Source organism: Asparagus officinalis, chromosome 1, assembly GCF_001876935.1.
Source record: "Asparagus officinalis chromosome 1, Aspof.V1, whole genome shotgun sequence".
Taxonomy (NCBI): Eukaryota; Viridiplantae; Streptophyta; class Magnoliopsida; order Asparagales; family Asparagaceae; genus Asparagus; species Asparagus officinalis.
In genome coordinates this window covers 128,091,997-128,114,938 of record NC_033794.1, presented here as the reverse complement: position 1 = coordinate 128,114,938, position 22,942 = coordinate 128,091,997, and the positions used below count along the sequence as shown (strand labels likewise).

The following is a 22,942-nucleotide window of genomic DNA, read 5'->3' as shown; positions in this document are numbered from 1 at the left end:
AGTACATTATATCCTATGATACTATATTATAATATATTAAATTAAATAATATATTATTAAAGTATTATATTATATATATTATTCATATATTATATCAATTATTATATAATGTAATATACTAATCTAATGTTAATTAGTAATTATTGTATAACATATTATATTTTTTATAAATAAAATAATGTATTATATTATTAAAATATTATATTAAAAATATATTGATCTTATATTATATTAATTATTATATAGTATAGCATGCTAATATAATATAATACAATACAATATAATAATTAATAATAGTAATTTGTAAGTATAGTACAATATATTATATTTTAATATAAAGTAAAATAATATTTATATTATAATAATATACTAAATAATATACTAAACTAATTGAATAAGTTAATTTAGAAGTAATTAATAGATAAAATTATATTTTAATAAGGTGCCACATTATCAATTATCTCACATGAATTATCAAATCAAATGCTGAAATTATCTCATTATCCCACTTTATCCCACTTTACCCCACTCAAAATATCCCAAAGGGGTAAAATTGTTTCATTGGAACATTTTTCCCACTTAGCCCCAATTTGTCCCAACCAATAACCCCTGACTACATTCACCGGAGGAGAGTGGCATTAGGATTAGGATAGAGAGAAAGTGAGCAACCCAAATTTGGAGATTTTCTGATAAACCCGATTGAGATGCGGTGAGAATTTCAAACATTTTGGAGACTAATCGCCAAAGTCCCAAACCTACTGGGGATTTAGTGAAATTTACCCATTTTGTAACATATGTCTAAATTTGTTAGTTGTCAGATTACCTCAATAAGCAGGACAAGAGTTCTATGAAAGGTGAATTCATATCTTAAGAAGCATGGGACTAAAAATAGTAGGATCCCAAAGAGCATTGTAGATTTGTAGATGGGGATTACAAATATCTTCTTCTATTTTAACTCATACAAAGATCTCAAATAAGGTCCACATGCAACAAGGAGGAACATTTCAAAAACATCAAAACATCTCGTGTGAGGATAAAATGAAGCAGAATCCATGTTTCAGGCCGATCTACAGTACAAAAGCTCATAAGAGTAACGCAAATTGAACTACCAAGTTCATCCTACTTTGGTCTGCAAGACTCGCGCATTTCCAGAAATAGGGACACATGGACACGTTGCAAAAGTAATATGAGATTTGCAGTACATTCAACATTACTCGTGCCTGATAATGATGAGAAAGGCAAAGGGTCTATATTCGTAAATCAATGAAACAGATTCAAATAACTTCAAATGGTGTTGTTGTCGTTTTTACTTTATAACTGTGATGTCTTGCATAACTACTAAAATCACGCAAGAATGTATTCGTTCCACAAAGTTTTGCCATAATTTTTTTTCCATGTTCTTCTGAGAAACAGTGATGGACCAAGTACAGAGCCTCATATTCTTTGTAAAAGTAAAAGATCAAGGATGAAATTCTATAGAAAACTCAACTGTAATTCCGTAAATAATATAGATGTGCATACACACTCCATAGTCCATGCATTATGAAGATGTAACCGCCTGTATTCCCTGAACTATTTCCCCAGTTAGTTAGAGATTCACGAGCGAATCACATGACATTAAATTACCTTCTACGCCCAGATTAAATAGAAAAAGACTAACTCGACCTCTAAATTACAGGCGATATAGTAGTACAATTAGAGGATCAGAAAATGCAAGTACTAATAAAAGAGTTAAAGGGGTATATTTAACCCCACAACTATCTAATAGAAAACTGGAGTCTGTTAGACAGGGCAATGACAGAGAGCAGAGAACATTTCTTTTGCCCAGGACTGGAGGTGGCTTAAACTAAAGCCCAGATGGAAAGGAATAATTAAGCTTTTAAATCTACTCGGTCCCAAGAAAGCTACATGTTTATAAGGAATAATTATCTTCTGAAGTTAACTAAAAGAGAACCCCCTTCTCTGTATCCCAAGTACATATATATAAGCCTAGCCTAGTGCTGCTCATTGATATACAACAACTAACAATTTGCAGTGAAAAAATTAGAAAAGGGAAGAGAGATGAGTACAAGAGTTACCTATGAGGACTTCAAACCCTCTTTCAAATGGAATCATGAGGAAGGATCTGATACTCTCGAAATATCTCTCCCTGGTAATAAATTTTTACTCAGATTTTGGTACCGTAAATTCCTTAGCTTGTTTTGAGATGATTTATGATAATCTTAAACATCAGGGTGTTTTACCTCATGGGAAAAACATATGAAGTTGATCATATTCCAGTTAATAAGCTCCGGTAGTCCAGTCATTAACTTTTCGCTCTCTTTGCCAGAACAAAGCATTGCAATCCATTGGTGTAAAACTAAATGGTCTTGCAAATTTTGAAAAGAGAATTGTAAAATGATAAAAGTCCAAAAACTTGGGATACTCTGATCTGTAAACTAATAACTACTGCAAGCAAAACAAATGATTTATAGCATTGTCCACCGATATAAAAACACATAAATAAATAGATTGATTACCTTTACAATGAAGTTCAGAATCCTTGCACCCCATAAACTATTTTATTAGTATGTAGATCCCAGAACTCTAGCTTTCCGAGTTGGATAGTGACGTCACATGATGATAATAACTAAATTACTTTCCGCACTCAGTTTAACTGGAAAAAAACCGAATTTGTCCTCTAAATTGAGGGTAAAAAAGTAATGTTGTCCAAGTTTGAAGGATAAAACTGCTAAAAAAATAGAGAACATAAAGCGGTTACACTATCGTAGTACAGGGGCTAATATCTGAAATTGACCCTAGAGATAAATAGTGCACGCTTCTAATATATCGGACATGAACTGTGAACTCAAATGTCATTTCTTGATGTAGGATTCAAGAAGGAGCAAATCAAGATTCAAATGGACAATTTCAGGAACCTGAAAGTCAGTGGAGAGCGCCCTCTGATCGGCGAGCGTTGGAGACGCTTCTTTACGAATTTCCGTATTCCTTCGAACACCAGCAATGCTGACATTCGAGCAAAGTTTGAAAATGGCACTCTCTCTATGATATTTCCGAAGCTCTTTGCTCGACACCCTACACAAAACCAAACAACAAACGCACAAGAGCCTGCATCAGACAAGAAAACCGCAATTGAACCCAAACCAAGAGAAGATAACGTGCAAAAAAACCAAGAAGAAAAGGAGAAAATACACAAGGCTAAGGCTGGCGATAGAGGACTGAGGTTTAAAAGACATAAGCAGCTCATGGTGAATGTCGGGGTGGCCGCTGTGATCTTGGTCGCAGTAGGATTTTATGTGTCATGTAAACTGAGGAAGTTAACAGAGGCAGATAGCAACTAGGTTATGCATCAGTAGGTGCATTTTCAAACTTCGTCATTAATCATTATATTGAAGAAAAATAAATAACATCAGAAAGACAACTAATGCTGCATTTCGTATGTCAAAACGTACATCCATCTCAAACTACTAATTTGCAGCCTATTAAGTGCGTAATAAGCATTATATATCATAAGATGGAGATCTAACTCCATCTTATGATACATAATTTATATACGATCAGCTTATTATCTCCAAAGAAATAACATGATATCAAAATCTATTTGCAAATATCACGGCAATAATTTGTGGCTGACCAGAAATGGAAATGATATATACAGAAAAGAAGTTTATATACGATCTGCTTATTATCTCCAAAGGAAAAACATGTGCATAAAACTACTAATGCTGGAGCCTATTAAATGTGTCATAGTAATTATATATAATAAGATCGAGATTTTGTGCAAAGCAGACAAGAAAGCATCATACATCAGGTCAGAAATTATTCACAAAGAACATGATGTTAGTCTATCGGTAAGCAGAAATGAAATTAACAGACAATAAAAAAAAGTTTATATAGAATAAGTTGATAACTAATTACCTTGAGTTTGTCTGAGCTAAAAGCCAGAGAGAAAATGGGCACATTCAGTCCAGCTGGTTCTCACAATCACAAGTTGCACAAAACATGAAAATCTTGTTACAAGTGTTTGTGACAGTGAGATTTTTTTTTTTTTAAAAACCTTATTCATGCAAACCAACTCTTTAAGGGGCAAGTTTCTAAATTTGTTCAGAAACAGTTAGTCATGCCCTTATATATGTTTGTAAAAAAGAATGCAATTCACGGGTGGTGACAAAGTCGATCATTCTCAAACATTTCACTAGATCAGTTCGTTGTATTCATGATGGTGCAAAGAGCGAAAGTTGAAAAATTAGAGACCCGACTCTGACAAGATCAACATGGTAAGGTACTCGAGAATATTCAGAGCTTTCCATTTCATTCAGAGTCGTCAAAAAGAATGTTTTACATTAATGTTACAGCACAAAGAAAACACAATAACAAATAAAAAACTAGATACATAATGAAAATGTAAAATGAAATGAAATAAATGAATAAAGGCACATAACAAACAAAGCAGAACAAAATTAAGCACGCTTCTTTTGTGGAGCCATGTACTACTCATTGCATCCAGTGCCACCAGCTTCAACATGAAAACTCTACTGTAATGTAAACCTCACCAAACTAATTTCTGCACCAAGTAGTTGTACCCCAAGTTACCACCCCCAGAATTAACTGGCTTATGCAGCAACTATTGACTCCTGGAGAGAAGAGAAGACATGAGAAAATGTTAACTACAGCGTAGAGTGTAAGATTATATTAGATTGCCAACAGTCATTGTTAGCTTGTGTGGAGAGGGCTACAGTGATAGCTGTTATGAATAAACATAATGTTAAGAAATATTAATTGTTTACGTAGAAACAGGGGTTTATTCCTAATTTATGGTACAAACAATTGTACAGAAACAAAACGGCAAGCTCGCCTGATTTACCAACAAAGGCTTGACACTTAACTTGAAATCACTTCTTTTCTCACTTTTTTAGCCTCGTAGTATGATAGTTGTGAATGCGTTTTTTGCTTTGCATGTGGGGGCCACGAGAGCTTTTGTTGTGAGAGGATAAAAGAGGAAACCACGTGAAGGTTTCATCAGTTTTTTTGTGGGGGACCATGCGTTGATCCAGCGGGTAAAGAAGGCCCACCCGAAAGTTACCCTATAAATGCATGGTTCTAGGTTTTTTCGGAAATTGTGCAAGGTGGGATTTTGTTCTCTGGCGGCTACAGCAAAGGTTGTGTGCGAAGTTGAGGCGTGCATGAGAGTAAAGGCGGCCGAAGAAAACTCAGTTGCGGATGCAGTAAAGGTGTGCGAAGACAGAGTCTTGGGCAGCGTGCAAGCAAAACAGAGGGGGGAAAAAATCTCTCTTGTTGTGCTGCCGAAGTGCTGCCGAAATTTCCGCTGCGCACAACAAGTGGTATCAGAGCACCGGGTTAGACTTGGGAGCTTGTTTGAAGGATTCGCTGAAAGATTCCTATTTGAAGATTAGATCGACAACATGGGTGAAACAAGCACATCGGGATCGTCTCTTACGAAGACGATACATAGTTTGAGCATCAATAACATGAAGATTGATGTTCCGAAGTTCGACGGCAAGATCAATTTCGGTTTGTGGAGGTGTCAGGTGCCGAAATTTCCGCTGCGCACAACAAGTGGTATCAGAGCTCCGGGTTGGACTTGGGAGCTTGTTTGAAGGATTCGCTGAAGGATTCCTATTTGAAGATTAGATCGACAACATGGGTGAAACAAGCACATCGGGATCGTCTCTTACGAAGACGATACATAGTTTGAGCATCAATAACATGAAGATTGATGTTCCGAAGTTCGACGGCAAGATTAATTTCGGATTGTGGAGGTGTCAGGTGATGGACGCCTTGGACGCTCAGAATTTGGAGGAGACTCTTGAGTTACAAGAGAAACCTGCCGAGATGGAAGCTAAGGTTTGGAAGAAGATGAATAGTAGGGCGTGTGGAGTTATTCGGTCATGCTTGACGTCGGATCTTATTTATGACGTGATGAACGAGATGTCGGCGAAGAAGATGTGGGGAACACTCAATGAAAAGTATCTTACTAAGAGCATTGAGAATCGGCTTCACTTGAAGAAGAGGTTTTACCAGTTCAAGATGAAGAGGGGAGTTTCCATTAGGGAGCATGTTAACAACTTCACAAAGCTACTTTCAGACATGGCCAATGTGGATATTATGGTTGAGGATGAAGATAAGGCGATGCTACTTTTGTGTTCGTTGCCCGAGGATGATTATGGTACTTTTGTCCTAACTATGATTAATGGAAGAACTACTGTTAGTTACAAGGAGGTGACCTCAGCGTTGGTGAATTATGAGTTGAGGAAGAGTGTTGATGAGTCCTCCGAGAAGGCATCGGGAGATGCATTAGTAGTTCATGGCCGTGATTCAAACCGAAGCAGGAGGTCACAGTTTAGAGGTGCACATCGTGGGATTCGTAGGAATCAGTGTGCCTTTTGTAAAGAGGATGGACATTGGAAAGCCGAATGCCCAAAGTTAGATCGAGCCGAGAAGAATAAGGGGAAAGCTGTACAAGCTTCAGAGGTGAATGTTGTCAAGACTAGTGACAACGATTCAGATTCGGATTCTTCAGGCTATTCGTTGTCTGCACTACCGTCAGTTTGTGTTGCCAACTCTACAGAGTGGATGTTGGATTCGGGTGCTTCATACCATGTTTGTCCTAGAAGGGATTGGTTCTCCAGCTTTCAGAAGTTGGAAAGAGAGGATGTTGTGCTCATGGGTAATGGACATGCATGCTCTATTGGTAGTATTGGTGCCGTTCGGATTAAGATGAGTGACGGGATGGTGCGGGAGTTGGAAGAAGTGAGGTTCGTTCCGCAGTTATCGAAGAACATCATTTCACTAGGAGCTTTGGTGGCATCTGGCTATAAAGTGACCTTGATGGATGCACGTTTGAAGGTCACATCGGGACCATGATTGTGATGAAGGGCGTCAGAAGAAGCAATTTGTATTATTTGCTCGGAAGCACGGAGATTGATAGGGAGATGACGACTTCATCGGATTCGGCTAGACTGTGGCGTTGTTTGATGTTGGGTTATTTGATTAGTAATGCCGTGTATTGGTTGTTGAGGAGTGCTTTGACCTGCAATTTGAAGTCCTGTGAACCCATTGGTATGAGCAAGAAGACCGAGATGGAGTTTGGCACTTCTATCCATCACTCGAGGGGTCTTCTGAGGGGTGTTCATTCAGGCATTCGTGGGCCTTCTAAGGGAGCATCATTGGGAGGTAATAGGTATGTGGTTTTCGCAGTTGGGGATTGCTCTAGGCATTGGTGGGTTACAACCAAGTCCCGTTGGTGTGAAATCCTAGAAGCCCGCAACAAATGGAGGAAGTGTATTGGCAGAAAGGTGAAGGTACTTCAGTCTGATGTTAGAAGGAAGTACAAGAGGGACCTATATCTGTATTTGTGCCGAGCTCACAGTAATAGGAGACACTTCATTGGTGTGGAAACTTTGAGGCGACGTGATGAGATGGCAGATTTGGGGAGCTGTTCCTTTCTGGAGGAGGATCGGTGTTTGATGTCGAGCATTGGCATTGGTGTACAGGCTACGACATGTTTGGGCCATCTTATGCATAGGTTGCTGACTGCTACATGTAGAGATTTTAGATCTGGTGGAGCTGCTTCAGATTTTGGGTTGCGTCGGATGTTTGGCTACCCAGCATTTGGTCACATCGTGGATGTGAGATTTGATCCGATAGCACATTTGGGATTCAGAGGCATGTTTGATTATCAGGTATTGGCTTCTGATTTTTTTTTGAGCAGGTATGTCACGTTTAACTCTCGGCAGGTGGAGAGTGGTGATCAGATCTTTGGGACATCGCAGCGGGTGGAGAGTGATGCTACTCCACGTTGGGTGGAGACTCCAGATCATACTGTATCATTTGGGATTCCAGCTGAGGTGACACAGATTGGGGATCATTTGGATTTGGATGCAGATGATGAGTTGGATTCGATTGCAGCTGATGGACTTAATTTGGATACGGCCATTGGTTCACCTCAGATGGAGGTGTTTGATTTGTCTCAATTTGGAGCTATTGAGAGTGCTATCAGTTGCAGATCGTTTAGTGATATTGAAGAAGAGTTGCAGACTTTTCTATTTGTTTGAGGGCCTTTGGAGGCCATTTGGGTGAACTACGTTCGGCTCGATTCCTTGGGCAAGAGGATACGTAGGCAGTCTTTACGATGCAGCCGGGTTTGGATTAGTTGATGGGGTGAGATCGATTTGGTGAGCGACATCGACATTTGGGGTGAGTGTTTGCACTCCCATTTGGGTCTCAGCAAGTGAGGCATTTGGTGTAGTCGGTGTAGGCTCAGTTTGATTTGGTGAGTAGACACTATTTGGTTTGGGTTGAGTGTTCGCACTCCCATTTGGGTCTCGACCTGTTGTGGATGGAGTCCGTTGTCATGAGTCCGTTGCCAAGACGTACTGGATACAACAAGTGAGACATTTGTTTTGGTTGGTGTCGGCTCAGTTTTGGGAAAACTTCGCCGAGGTGGAGAATTGTGAATGCGTTTTTTGCTTTGCATGTGGGGGCCACGAGAGCTTTTGTTGTGAGAGGATAAAAGAGGAAACCACGTGAAGGTTTCATCAGTTTTTTGTGGGGGACCATGCGTTGATCCAGCGGGTAAAGAAGGCCCACCCGAAAGTTACCCTATAAATGCATGGTTCTAGGTTTTTCGGAATTTGAGCAAGGTGGGAGTTTGTTCTCTGGCGGCTACAGCAAAGGTTGTGTGCGAAGTTGAGGCGTGCAGGAGAGTAAAGGCGGCCGGAGAAAACTCAGTTGCGGATGCAGTAAAGGTGTGCGAAGACAGAGTCTTGGGCAGCGTGCAAGCAAAACAGAGGGGGGAAAAGCTGATTGTTTTTTCCGGCTGTTTGAAGAGGAGTTTTTGTGTAGCTTTTGTTAGGGTTTTGTGCATCCCCTTTGAGAGAGATTTTGTGAGGGATCTGAGAGTTTGTAAGGGTTTAGATTGTGAGATTGTAAACCCAGTTGTATCTCTCCCTCTATTAGTAGATCGCCCCCTCCTTGCCCCGTGGACGTAGGCAGTTTGCCGAACCACGTAAAAATTTGTGTTCTTGCCGTGATTTGTAATAGCTTGTAGGATCCCTCGACAGGTCAGTCCTAGAACTGATGAGAGGAAGAGCCGATATCTCACTTGGTTGAGATATCCGCTTCAGATTCTTGTTTTCTTGGTGAGACGGGAATTCTTATCGATCTAATCTCTCTTGTTGTGCTGCCGAAGTGCTGCCGAAATTTCCGCTGCGCACAACAATAGTAACCTATGTTGCATGGTTGGGGGTATGGCTATGGGTACTGGTACAGATGCGGGACACCGTGAATTTATAAATGTAGGGTATGGGGACACGCCTATAGGCTATATATACATTGAAGTTTAATAATTTACATGAGATCAGTATTGTTTTTTCATTCACATATGACAAGAATCAAAATTTCTATAACATTTGTTATGCTTCTTTTATCATGTATTATATAATCGAGTGTTTTAAATTAAAACATGTATTATATAATTGAATACACATCCGAATAAATACATGCATAAATTCAAGGAGTGTCTAAGTAGTTTCGGGTACGGGTACGGGAAGAGTCGGGTACGTGTATGGCAACATGATTGAGGTACTCATGACTACATGCAACATTGATGATGGTAACCCATTCATGTGTCTGATCTACTGATGGCCTAACTGTTGGAAATGGGTGTAGACCCTTACCTTGTCAGTAGCGAAGGCGAGGTTCTCGGCGACTTCAGGCGAAGTTGAGTTGGAGAAGGCGAGGTCGCAGATCTTGAACAGGCGAGCTCGAGCGGATTTTGAAGGGTTGCTGGCGGAGTTTGGTTGCAGGCGAACTTGAACTCGAGCGGGTCCCATGAGCAGGCGAGATCGACCACGAGCAGGCGAGCTCGCGAAGAGCTGCAGGCGACATCTCCTCCAGGCAAGTTTTCGTTTCAGGCGAGATCAGGGGTTCTGTCGTTTTCTCGCAGGCGAGATTGTGCGCAGCTGTCGACAGCCTGGCTAGGGTTTCCCTATAAAAGGGAAACCCAGAGCCCCCTTGCTGCTGCCGCCGACTTGTTCTTCTCTCTCTCGCTCGTGATCTCTTCAAGAGGCGGTCTTTCTTCTTCATTTATTTCCAGATGCCAAGTCTGTGATTTAGGGGAAATTAGAAAGGAATGGGAAATTTAAGAAGAGAGAGAGATCTTCTGTAGCATTTATTGAGGGAGAGGAATTTTTCCCGTTGGAAAAACTCGCGCCTTTTATTTTGAACAACAGAGTTTCTGTTGGTTCTTCTTTTGAGAGATCTCAAGTTAAGATTTGCTCTTTATAAGCTTTGTAATCTTCTTTAATATAAAAAAAATTATTTGTGTGGCTCCCGAGGACGTAAACAAATTGCCGAACCTCGTTAAAACTCGGTGTTCTCTGTTCTTGCAATTATTTTTTGATTTGGTGTGATTTCTTTTTTCCATTGCTTAACACAAAATCCGGTAGGACAAATTCCGCAGAACGGGTGTCAAAACATATCTGATATTTTCCCAATAACTGGTATCAGAGCCCTTGTTCAGATCTGTGTGTGTAAGAAATGGCAGAAGAAGGCAAATCAAAAATTGAGAAGTTTGACGGATCAGACTTCGCCTACTGGAAGTCACAGATGGAAGACTATTTGTACCAAAAGGATCTTTACCGTCCGTTGATGGGTAAAGCAAAAGGAAAGAAGAAAGAAGAATCTGACGAGAACTGGGAAATATTAGATCGAAAAGCCCTGGGGCAAGTCTGATTGGCCCTCGCAAAATCTGTAGCACACAATATATTAAAGGAGAAGACGACGGTAGGACTTATGGAAGCGCTCGTAACGATGTACGAGCAACCGTCAGCTTCAAATAAGGTGTATCTCGTCAAGACGCTATTCAACCTCAAGATGGCAGAAGGATGTTCCTTCATGATGCATCTCAGCGAGTTCAACACGACTGTTGATCAACTTATCTCAGTCAACATCAAGTTCGATGACGAAATGCAGGCCCTATTGATACTATCGCAGTTGCTGGATAGTTAGGCAGGTTGCGTGATCGCAATCAGCAACTCGGCAGGGAAGGAAAAGTTGAAGCTAAAGGAGGTGGTAGCTATGATTCTATCCGATGAGGTTAGAAGAAAATCGAATGAATCAGAAGGTTCAGGTTCAGCCCTAAGTCTAGAGCAGAGAGACAGAAGCCATAATAAGGGGAACCAAAACAGGAATCGATCGAAGTCGAAGAAGAAAATGTCAAACTCGAAGGTAAGACCTATCAAGGGAAAATGTTGGAATTGCGGCCAGGAGGGCCACATGTCTTCTACCTGTAAAGCACCGAAGAAAAATGAGCAGGAGGCTCATATTGTGCAAGATGCGTTGATTCTCGCTATGGATAGCGATTCCGATTCATGGGTTATTGATTCAGGAGCCTCATTTCACACCACTGCTAATAGAAGGTTATTTCAGAACTATATAGCAGGGGACTTTGGAAAAGTATACTTGGGGGATAATGAACTCTGTAGTGTCATTGGAAGAGGTGACGTGCAAATATAGTTGAAGGGTTCTAAGTGGTCTCTGAAAAACGTCAGACACGTACCGAAGTTGAAGAGGAATCTTATTTCGGTTGGCCAGCTCGGAGCAGAAGGCTATGTTACAATATTCACCGGAGATTCGTGAAAAATCTCCAATGGTACAATGATGGTTGCCCGTGGCAACAAAACCGGTACCCTCTACCTAACTTCACACGCGAGTGACACCCTCGCGATTGTCGCAGGCAAGGAGAGTGCATATCTGTGGCATAATAGGCTGGGACACATGAGTAAGAAAGGTATGAAGATTCTACACTCAGAAAGGAAGCTAACCGGCATCGATTCGGTAGAAGTCGGTGTTTGCGAAGACTGCATTTTCGGGAAACAGAAAAGAGTTAGTTTTCTGAAGGGTGGAAGACCACCTAAAGCTCACAAGCTAGAGCTTGTTCATACAGACGTATGGGGTTCAACTAGCGTGTCTTCTCTTGGCGGTTCGACGTACTACGTCACCTTTATCGACGATCACTCGAGGAAGGTGTGGGTATACTTCATGAAGCACAAGTCGGAAGTGTTCAGCATCTTCAAAAAGTGAAACCATGATGGAGAACGAGACAGATCTGAAAGTAAAGTGTCTGAGATCAGACAATGGTGGAGAATATAATTTGGAGGAGTTCAAGAAGTTCTGTGCTCTGAACGGGATTCGTTTGGAGAGGACTACTCCAGGGACGCCGCAACAGAACGACGTAGCAAAAAGGATGAACAGAATGCTGACAGAGCGTGCGAGGAGCATGCGTCTACATGCAGGTCTACCTAAAACTTTTTGGGCAGACGCGGTGCATACAGCAGCATACCTGATAAATCACGGACCATCAGTTCTATTAAACTTTGGGATTTCAGAAGAGGTTTGGAGTGGTAAGAAAGTTAATCTCTCACACTTGAGTCTTTGGGTGCGTGACATATGTCTACATCCCTGACCATATCAGGGACAAGCTAGAAGCTAAGTCACTGAAGTGTACATTCATTGGATACGGTATTGATGAGTTCGGGTATCGTCTGTGGGATGAGAAGAACAGGAAAATCATCAGAAGCCGAGACGTCATATTCAATGAGCTAGTGATGTACAAGGACAGGGACAATGTCAAGACAGGCCAAAGCAGTGGGAGCAGCACTACAGATGCGGACGCATCTGAGTACATGGATTTGGAGGAACTTCCAGATGGGGGAGACAACGTTGATTATGACCAAAGAACGGAGGAGACTCCAGTCGCAGAACCGACTACCCAGGGCGAGGAGCTTAGGAGGTCATCCAGGGTACCCAAACCGAATCACAGGTATCTCTCGTCACTAGACTACCTACTTTTGACAGATAGTGGAGAACCAGAATGCTATGAGGAGGCTATGCAAGTGAGCGAATCTCAGCAGTGGGAGCATGCAATGCAAGAAGAGATGGATTCTCTCCACTCAAACGAGACATGGGAGTTAGCCCAGCTACCTGCACAGAAAGTCTTACATAACAAGTGGGTTTACCGGGTCAAGCAGGAGAGTGATGGAAGGAAGAGATACAATGCCAGATTAGTCGTGAAGGGGTTCCAACAACGAGAAGAAGTGGATTATACAGAGATATTTTCCCCCGTTGTGAAGCTCACAACCATCAGAGTTGTGTTGAGCTTGGTAGCTGTTGAAAATCTCTACCTTGAGCAGTTAGATGTGAAGACTGCCTTTCTTCATGACGACTTGGATAAAGAAATCTACATGAAGTAACCTGTTGGTTTCATTGAGGAAGGAAAGAAAGAGATGGTGTGTAGGCTCAAGAAGAGCTTATACGGATTGAAACAGGCCTCACAACAGTGGTATAAGAAGTTCGATAACTTCATGCAGAGCAATGGCTATGGCAGATGCAATTCAGATCATTACTGTTACTTCAAGAGGTTCGAGTCCAGCTATATCGTGTTATTGCTGTATGTTGATGACATGTTAGTTGCAGGATCGTGTTTACAGGAGATAAACAAGCTGAAGAAGCAGTTAGCAAAGGAATTTGCTATGAAGGATCTGGGTGCAGCGAAGCAGATTCTTGGGATACGAATCAGCCGGGATGCGGTTGAGGGGACGTTAAAGTTGAGTCGGTCTGAATATATCGAGAAAGTACTTCAGAGATTCAACATGCAGAATGCTAAGGTCGTTAGCACGCCCCTTGAAAGCCAATTCAAGTTGTCTGGTGAACAATCACCCAAGACTGATGCGGAGAAGGAGCACTTGAGGAAGGTGCGATATTCATCAGCCATTGGTAGTCTGATGTATGCAATGGTTTGCACGAGACCGGATATTGCCCATGCAGTGGGAGTTGTGAGCAGGTTTGCAAGCAATCCAAGAAAGGAGTATTGGGAGGCCGTGAAGTGGATATTACGATATCTGAAAGAGACTACGAATATGCCACTGTGTTTCGGGAGAAAAGAGTTGGTACTACAGGGATATGTGGATGCAGATTTTGCCGGTGATCATGATACGAGACGAAGCACCACGGAGTATGTTTATACCTCAGGGTCGACAGCAGTGAGTTGGGTCTCCCGTTTGCAGAAGATTGTGACGTTATTCACAACTGATGCAGAGTATGTCGCAGTGACCGAGGCGAGCAAGGAGATGATTTGGTTAACCGGGTGCCTGAAAGAGTTGGGTCTGAAGCGGGGGAACGAAGTCCTTTATTGTGATAGCCAGAATGCTATACACCTTACCAAAAATCCAATATTTCATACCAGAACGAAACACATCGAGTTATCATACGCTCGATGATTGAGGACGGGAAGTTACAGTTAGAAAAGATTTTGGGGAGCCAAAATCCTGCAGATATGTTGACTAAAGCAGTCACCATCCAGAAACTGGAGTTGTGCACAACTTCAGTTGGTCTTTATATGTAAGAGATGAGGGCGGAGCCACATAAGAGAAGATGCTTGTTAAGAGAGAGAGCTTGCTGATAACGGTATGGTCTCCAAGTGGGAGATTGTTGGAAATGGGTGTAAGCCCTTACCTTGTCAGCAGCGAAGGCGAGGTTCTCGGTGACTTCAGACGAAGTTGAGTTGGAGAAGGCGAGGTCGCAGATCTTGAACAGGCGAGCTCGAGCGGATTTTGAAGGGCTGCTGGCGGAGTTTAGTTGCAGGCGAACTTGAACTCGAGCGGGTCCCATGAGCAGGCGAGATCGACCACGAGCAGGGGAGCTCGCGAAGAGCTGCAGGCGACATCTCCTCCAGGCGAGTTTTCGTTTCAGGCGAGATCAAGGGTTCTGTCGTTTTCTCGCAGGTGAGATTGTGCGCAGCTGTCGACGGCCTGGCTATGGTTTCCCTATAAAAGGGAAACCCAGAGCCCCCTTGCTGCTGCCGCCGCCTTGTTCTTCTCTCTCTCGCTCGCAATCTCTTCAACAGGCGGTCTTTCTTCTTCATTTATTTCCAGAGGCCAAGTCTGTGATTTGGGGGAAATTAGAAAGGAAGGGGAAATTTAAGAAGAGAGAGAGAGAGATCTCCTATAGCATTTATTGAGAGAGAGGAGTTTTTCCCGTTGGAAAAACTCGCGCCTTTTATTTTGAACAACAGAGTTTCTGTTGGTTCTTCTTTTGAGAGATCTTAAGTTGAGATTTGCTCTTTACAAGCTTTGTAATCTTCTTTAATATAAAGGAAATTATTTGTGTGGCTCCCGAGGACGTAAGCAAATTGCCGATACTCGTTAAAACTCGGTGTTCTCTGTTCTTGCAATTTTTTTTTGATTTGGTGTGATTTCTTTTTTCCATTGCTTAACACAAAATCCGGTAGGACAAATTCCACAGAACGGGTGTCAGAGCGTATCTGATATTTTCCCAACACTAACATACTTTCTTTCGACTTTCCTACAAAAGTTTCTATAACATTATTTAGCAAATGTTTCATCAATAACTGCTATAAACAATACCTCTCTTCAAATTATAGAAAAACAAACTACAGTGAAATCCATCTCTTATCAGGGATCTTGCTCGTTCATAAAGTTCCTCTAAAATTTTCTAAGTTCTTATCAGGGATCTTGCTAGAATGCTAGTTCATAAAGTTCCTCTGAAATTTTCATGAACATCTTTTTAGCTGAGTATTATCATCTATCAGTTAAAACTTCTCATGAATGAAAACATTTAACATGAAAAAGAACACCAAAAATTCACTAGAATTTAGTTGGCAGTGATGCCAATCATCCCATTATATCTTCTATCCCCGTATTTTCCAAGACTTGCATCATACTTAAAGTTTCCTCATAAAGATCAATTGTACATTGCAACAATTGTGGTTATGCAAAGGTCAATATTTAGTCATATGGTTAATTTTGCTACAGGATCCCAGAAACAGTTCAGTCCAAAAAAAAATAATAATAATATTCATTAACCCAGACTAATCTAGTTCACATCAGCACTTACATGATTCTGGTCTGGATTAGTCTGACCTGATTCATGGTGTGCTCCAAATTCACATCGCTTAAACTGTGACCCAAGAACTTAACGAAGCGGAGTATCAATGACTAAGTGGTGGTCCTTTGGGCCAATGCATTTTGCAAGTTTTAGTTAACAGTTTTCTTGTGACTTTCACTACCTGGCTTATAGGCCTTAAAGTTCAACTTAATTAGAATTCTCACCATGCATTTCTCCTTAAAGTAATTGCTTTTCCTTTTTCAAATAACTATCAGATTGTGGCTTTTAAGGTATGGAAAACTAATGTATTTATCCAGTCAATAATTTCACATATCCTTCAACTGTACATTTTTAGCAATATGAACATTAAAGATGTACGAATCTCATCATGCATTTCCTTCTTAAACTAGTTGCTTTCCTTTTTCAAATAACTATTAGACTGTGGCTTTTAAGGTACAGAAATAAAAAAGCTACTGTATTTATCCAATCGTTAATTTTACATGTCCTTCACCTGTACATTTTTAGCAATGTGAACTTTAAAGATGCAGAATTCTCATCATGCATTCCCTCCTTAAAATAATTGCTTTTCTTTTTAAATTAACTGTCAGATTGAGGCTTTAAAGACATATAACAAAACATACTATATTTAACCAATCCTTAAAAAAGGAACTCTCCTGAGCTATGTTACCCGGGTACTTCTATAATGAAGTCGTACCCGTACCGGACACGTACCCGACACTTTTCCGTACCCAAACTTCATGGACACTTCTTGAATATATGCGTACCCGACACTTTTCCGTACCCAAACTTCATGGACACTTCTTGAATATATGCATGCATTTATTACAACATGTACTCAATTATACGATATATGTGTTAATTTAAAACACTTGTCAAAGACTTCCTGGACGTAGAGCTTACACGTCACATCCATCTTTTGAAACTAATGAGATACGGGTTGGATTCGTTTCAGTCCATACCCAAGTTTAAAACTATATAGTTAATGGGTCGTTTAGATGTCTAGTAAAAAATGAGTAGTTTACAATTCACGATAATCAATATGATAAAAGAAACTCAAAAATGTGATCAGAATTTTAATTCTAATGACACATGAAGGGGAAAAATTATCTTATGTACAATATTAATTCAATATATATTTAGTCATGTCCCTGTACCCTACATTTTACAGTTTTGTCGTGTCCCGTACCCGCACCCGCACCCGTACCAGTACCCGTGCCCGTTTCCATGCAACTTAGCTCCTGAGCAAACTGCAACCTAGACAAATCCAACTAAGCATACCCACCTTATACTGAATATCATTCAGATTATCATACTCATCTCTATAGCAAGAATTAGTGACTCGATTAACCATTACAGAGCAATTAGGAAAAGAGTGACAAGATGAAAACACTATTTTCTCGTGGCTTTTTGAATGATCATTCCTAGTAGGTATAAATTTGAGCCAGAAGGAGATCAGCAACGCTTACAGTTACCTGACATTGACAGCTGCTAGTTGAGGATGAGTTGCTAAAAATTGAGAAGGTTTTGAATCCACATAAATAGCTCAAATTTATTCCACATTTGCAAAGTGCAAACAAGTCAGTTTGCATTCTTGACGGTCAAAATAAGTCCAAGGGGGTAAAGACATGAGAAAAGGTCAAAAGAAGGGGGGAGCACACATTTCCAAACCGGATTGGGATCCTCTACTAATGCATAGTGTCTCCTAATATCTCCACCTTCATTTTGTGCATAAGCACAAAATACGAGGAGGTACTATGCAATGAAAGGTGGAGATGCATTAGGAGATACAAAATACGAGGAGGTACTATGCAATGAAAGGTGGAGATGCATTAGGAGATATTAGGAGGCACTATGCATTAGTAGAGGATCCCAATCCTTGCAATGAAAGGTGGAGATGCATTAGGAGATATTAGGAGGCACTATGCATTAGTAGAGGATCCCAATCCTTCCAAACCCAGGGGGCTAGAAGCCAATTTTCCCTAAAAATGAACTCATCTGAAGTTCACCACTTGTCATTAATTGACTTCAAAAACAAAATTATGAAGTTCTCTGCCATTACATGGGAGGAACTACTGCAGGAAGTGCTATACAACTTTATAGCAAAATTATAGAGTTATAATGCGGTAAAACATCCATAACAGCAAGCTCACTTGAACATGCTAATTATGTGCAGTAACTCAAGCTGACATTCACTCACTCTTGAGCATGACAGCAGAGGAAATTAGCAAAGTTACTCTAAACTCAAGCTGACCTTCCCTTTTCACTCTCTTGAGTATGAGATTGGAGGAAATTAGTCAAGTTACTCTGTATTCATGCTTGCTTCAAGATGAAGCTTGTGTTGACTCTTTCTTGCCAGCCAAACACATGATGCAAAGTCAAGCTCAGACGTGCCTTACCACGCTCAACTGAAGATCAGGCCCAAGATCTCTCTTTAAGCCAGTCAAAAGACCCAAGTACCTACTACTTTCATCTTTGTTAATTGATTAGCCTTACAGGAAGAGAAGCAAGATCTTTTGAGAACAAAAACAAAATCAGGTTTCAGGAAAGTGTTCAGCGTGAAGTCCATATCTAAATGCATTAAATCTCAACAAGATATTTGAAATGTGAGGTAATTTTTATAATACACTGTCAGTTGATGTGCTGGTTAAGTCAGTAGATAAAGTGCGAGCTGCTCTTACCTTTGCACTCATGTTTGATACTGCTAATTGGAATTTCTCTTTGGTTTTCATACCAGCCACGTGACCAACCTTTGCAACCTTGCCAAATGCACCGTTCAACCATGCTGTTCCAGCAGTAACATACCTGACCATTTACATGAACTAGATTAGCAATTATTTCAAAGACTATGACAGATTATATTTTTGCATGCTTGCAACTCTGGTCCCAAAAGGTCAATGCATCTTGAAAGTCTTTTGGTAATTAATTTATATGGAGTCCAATCCCTAGGTTAAGAAACTATATAGATATTTTACCAGAGTGAACAACATACAATACAACCCAGTCGAAGGCAAGGCTATAATATAATTAAGCTACAATTATATAAACATCAAGAGTTAGTAACTGTAATTATACCAGTTAACTGTAATTATACCAGTCAAACTATTCTCTAATATCGATAATTAATAATTAATAGTAGCTACTATATATAAGAGATCACAACTGAAATAAAAAATGCAAGTTGGTTAAGAACAAAATATTAGGATAAACCATTGTGATGATTTATTATGAACCCCAGGCTACAATGAATAACAGTAGTGACAATCAATAGGATCAACCTCTCTTTCTCTCTAGCTCTTCTCTATATGGCTCTCAAGCTCTCTCAAGCAGGGCTCTCTGCTGACCCACCTTTCTGAGCCCGACTTCAGTGGCTCAAATTTTTATTTTTCTTGGATTATTAGGAATGATAGTAGGTTGGAACATACATACCAACTTGACTCTACTTCAAATCCTCATAATTGAACAACAATATTTCATGTTTATAGCTCTCTCTAGCTCTCGAGCCATGTCAAGTAGGGTTTTTCGGATGACCCACTCTGAGCTTTCCCATTGCTCTGAACTTTACAATGAGTCAATGACACACCCAGACACACATGCATATTGTATTTATTACGAAAAAAATGAATGTTTCTTTGAAGTCATACTTTTCTGCTGAAGCTTATGCTTTTGTTCATAGGCAGACACACCCAGACACACACATGCAGACAGGATAAATTATTATAAAGATTGAATACTTATTTCAAGCTTATACTTTTCCTCAAAGATTATACTTTTTTGCTTAACTTCTGAACACTTCACTTTATACTTATCTTTTTAAATATTTACTATATTCGTATGCATATAACACTGGTGAAGAAATACATGTATTACCTGTTTGTTTTTACAGTTGTGCTTGTATTAACCAACCTTCGCTCAGCGACAGTTAAGGCAGCCATTGTTTTATCAGAAACCTGAAGTCTTTGATCAACAGATCTCATTTTCTCATTCACAACTGTGATTCCCACTGTTATCTTCTCAGAAAGACCCACACGCTTATCAAAGGAGATGACCTTAGCAGATGCACTGGCAGTCAAGTTATGCTTCTCATCGAATGCCCTGGCTTTGCTCACGGCGTCTTGCCGGATTGCTGAACCCCGTGCCAGCATACTAGTTACAATTTCTTGTGCTTTAGTGACATTTATGCATCCACTGCCGTGACTACTTCTAGCCTGTAGATTGAGAGCAACTTAGCACAATAAACAGAACACTTTCCTCAAAACAAGGCAACAAGGCATGAGAAAAAAAATTACAGAGAGTTGAGACCACCTCAATAGTTGGCACATTATCCCCAAGATGAGTCACAGTCGTTAGATTCGTCACCTGCCCGAGTACAAATTCCTGCACGACCACAATAGAAGGATATTAGAATAACTAAAGCAGGCCCCATGAAATATATGATGTCTTCAGAGGATGTCGGTACCTCCTCGACTTTGGGGGTGTAATTTTCAGCTGAAGTTACGCTTACTATCTGGTCTACAATTGTAGCTCCCTGCACAAGTCACAACAAAGACTAGATTACACAAATTATTTAAGGTGTGGAATTAGATTATTCTACTTGCACTTTTGTCAAAACAGTAGAATCCGGATGAAAAAAAAGGTGATACAATATCTGGTAATATCTTATTAATATAACTTAAATACTTAAAAGTCTTAAAACACATGTTCCTATGTCATAGTCATATTTATCATGTATTATATTATCTTAGAAATTTTAGTTTAATTAACTAACTTTCATTACAATCAACTAACAACGGGTGATCATTATTATTATTTAATTCTCGTTTCATATCCACTGACTAAAAAAATTAACAAACTGTTCTATTATGCCCTTTATAATAAGGTCTGACAAAAACCATATCTGCTTTAACTAACTATAGAAAACAATTTTAAAACATTGAAAGAAGCAAAGGAAGGAAGCTTTTAATTGTGCATATGTAAAACTTATAGCTGACAACCTAAATACTTTCTGCAGATTAATCCTCTTTTTTGATATGATAAACACCCAAACCATAAAAAATTATAGACTCCCTTTCTTTCTCTCTGTTATAATCAATCCTTCATATGCAAAATACACTACTTCATCTCCACTGTAATTACTGGTTAACATGTGCAGCATCTCACTGTACACTACGCAAAAAAATAAAAGAATAGCTTTAACACAATGCTTTGGACTCTTCTTAAACTCAGTACTCAGAATCTTCTAGATGGTGTTATGATCAAAGGAAAATAACAATTCAACAAGCCACACACATGAATATAACAAACGTGAATACAGGATTGAGGTGTTCATATTTTTATTTGTTTAAAATCTTTGAACTCAAATCTGAATTGGAAAACTCTTCTCTAAATTTCTTTAAATCAAAAATCAAACACAAATAATCATCAAATATTTAAATTCATTTTATTTGATTAACATTCGATAGTTTGTAAATATCCAACTATTTCGCTAAGAAGATATTTTCTGCAATTTGAATATTTGGTTAAACACATTGATTTTGGACTGTTAAGTCTCTCAAATTTAATATAACACCTAAATATAAAAATCTGAGGATGGTTAAAATGATAAAATCATATGAATAATAGTATAAAGTTGTAAGGTATCAAAGTTTAAACTAACATTTGATAAGCAAACGGATCAAATAAGTACATGTTTATATTTAATTCATTTAATATCTGAATATTAAAAACAAGAGTGCTGTTACGGGGACCCAAAATATGGGACCAATAGAGGGGACAGGTGATGTGTCACCTCCCTATTGCATAATGAGTTGGCCATGCCAACTCATTATTCAATAGGGAGGTGACACATCACCTGTCCCCTCCATTGGTCCCATATTTTGGGTCCTTAAATCATGTTCCTAAAAACAATATGATTTCTCTTAAATGATCTCTCGAATCGAATATGAACGAATAACTAGACGAATAATAATCAAACTATTTGACAATCGTTTATTCAACTGCACAAAGATTATGCCTATATATAAACGTCATCCTTTCTAATAGTAGTATTAAATATTAATACATTTAGACCTTTATAATCATTTCCTACAGAGCTAAAATGCTACCGTCATCATATAATCCCAAAGAATTTTTTTGGAGAAACTCATATAAGAAAATTTAAATTACTGATAAAAACAATGCAATCTCCAGCGCCTTTGGATCTTTAAATGTAACAAACGCAGTTCTCCGAGATCCAGGTTCACAAAACCTGAAAACGATGAATTTGACTTCAATGAAACCCTAAAATCTGTTACATTTTCAATCAAAATTTTGAAAAGGGAGGATTCAAGATTATACCTTTGAACATCAACGTGCTCAATGTCGCCAGAAAACGAGAAGAATTCTCGAACCTCTCGCTCTCCAGCTAGATCCGAGATGTTCCCAACTCGTACTGTTCTCGTCTAAAAATAAAATTCAAAAAAAAAAGATTATTACTTCAATCCAAAATAAATCGTTCGACTTTAACAGAAAAATACTTTAAAAAGAATAATTTTTTAGAAATTAAATCGTTTCATACCTGAGTCTGCATTCTCAAAGATCGTAATCTCTCTCTATCTCTCTCTCTCTCTCGAAAATTCTGATGAATTTGAGAGGGGAAGAAGAAGACGGGGAATATAAAACCCCCCAAATATGAAATTATAACGAATATGCCATTGCCTTTGGCTGCTCGATAGTTGCAAGAGAGGGCAATTTTGGTATTGCAGCGTTTCAAAAAGAGGTTATTCCTTGCTTGCAGACGGCGGGTTGATGCCTATAATTATGACGGATTGACAAAAGTACCCTTGCTTAGCTGTCACTTGAACTTGCCGCTGTTTGAGGCGGTCCCAGTTTTCATAATTTTGGACAGAATTGTCTTTTCATCTTGTGATATTAGTTTAGATTTAATCTAGCTTTTATCGAGGAGACAAACTTTAGAGATTTCGTCACACTTTCTATAGGCTTTGAATCTTACAAATTC

At 39.5% G+C, this 22,942-nt stretch overlaps 2 protein-coding genes across 2 annotated transcripts; one reads left to right on the top strand and one right to left on the bottom strand.

The window, feature by feature from the left end:
- LOC109841678 (inactive protein RESTRICTED TEV MOVEMENT 2-like) lies at positions 2,028-4,197 on the top strand. The gene is made up of 2 exons (XM_020410649.1): positions 2,028-2,152; positions 2,872-4,197. Exons 1-2 carry the CDS (start codon positions 2,062-2,064, stop codon positions 3,339-3,341), a joined length of 561 nt encoding a protein of 186 aa, XP_020266238.1. The 5' UTR covers positions 2,028-2,061; the 3' UTR covers positions 3,342-4,197.
- On the bottom strand, positions 4,287-22,601 carry LOC109841603 (binding partner of ACD11 1-like). Its single transcript, XM_020410578.1, has 8 exons — positions 22,502-22,601; positions 22,282-22,385; positions 22,111-22,192; positions 20,405-20,473; positions 20,251-20,322; positions 19,816-20,153; positions 18,627-18,750; positions 4,287-4,634 (listed from the first exon to the last, which is right to left on the bottom strand). The coding sequence occupies exons 1-8, from the start codon at positions 22,511-22,513 to the stop codon at positions 4,614-4,616; spliced, it is 822 nt and encodes a 273-aa protein (XP_020266167.1). The 5' UTR covers positions 22,514-22,601; the 3' UTR covers positions 4,287-4,613.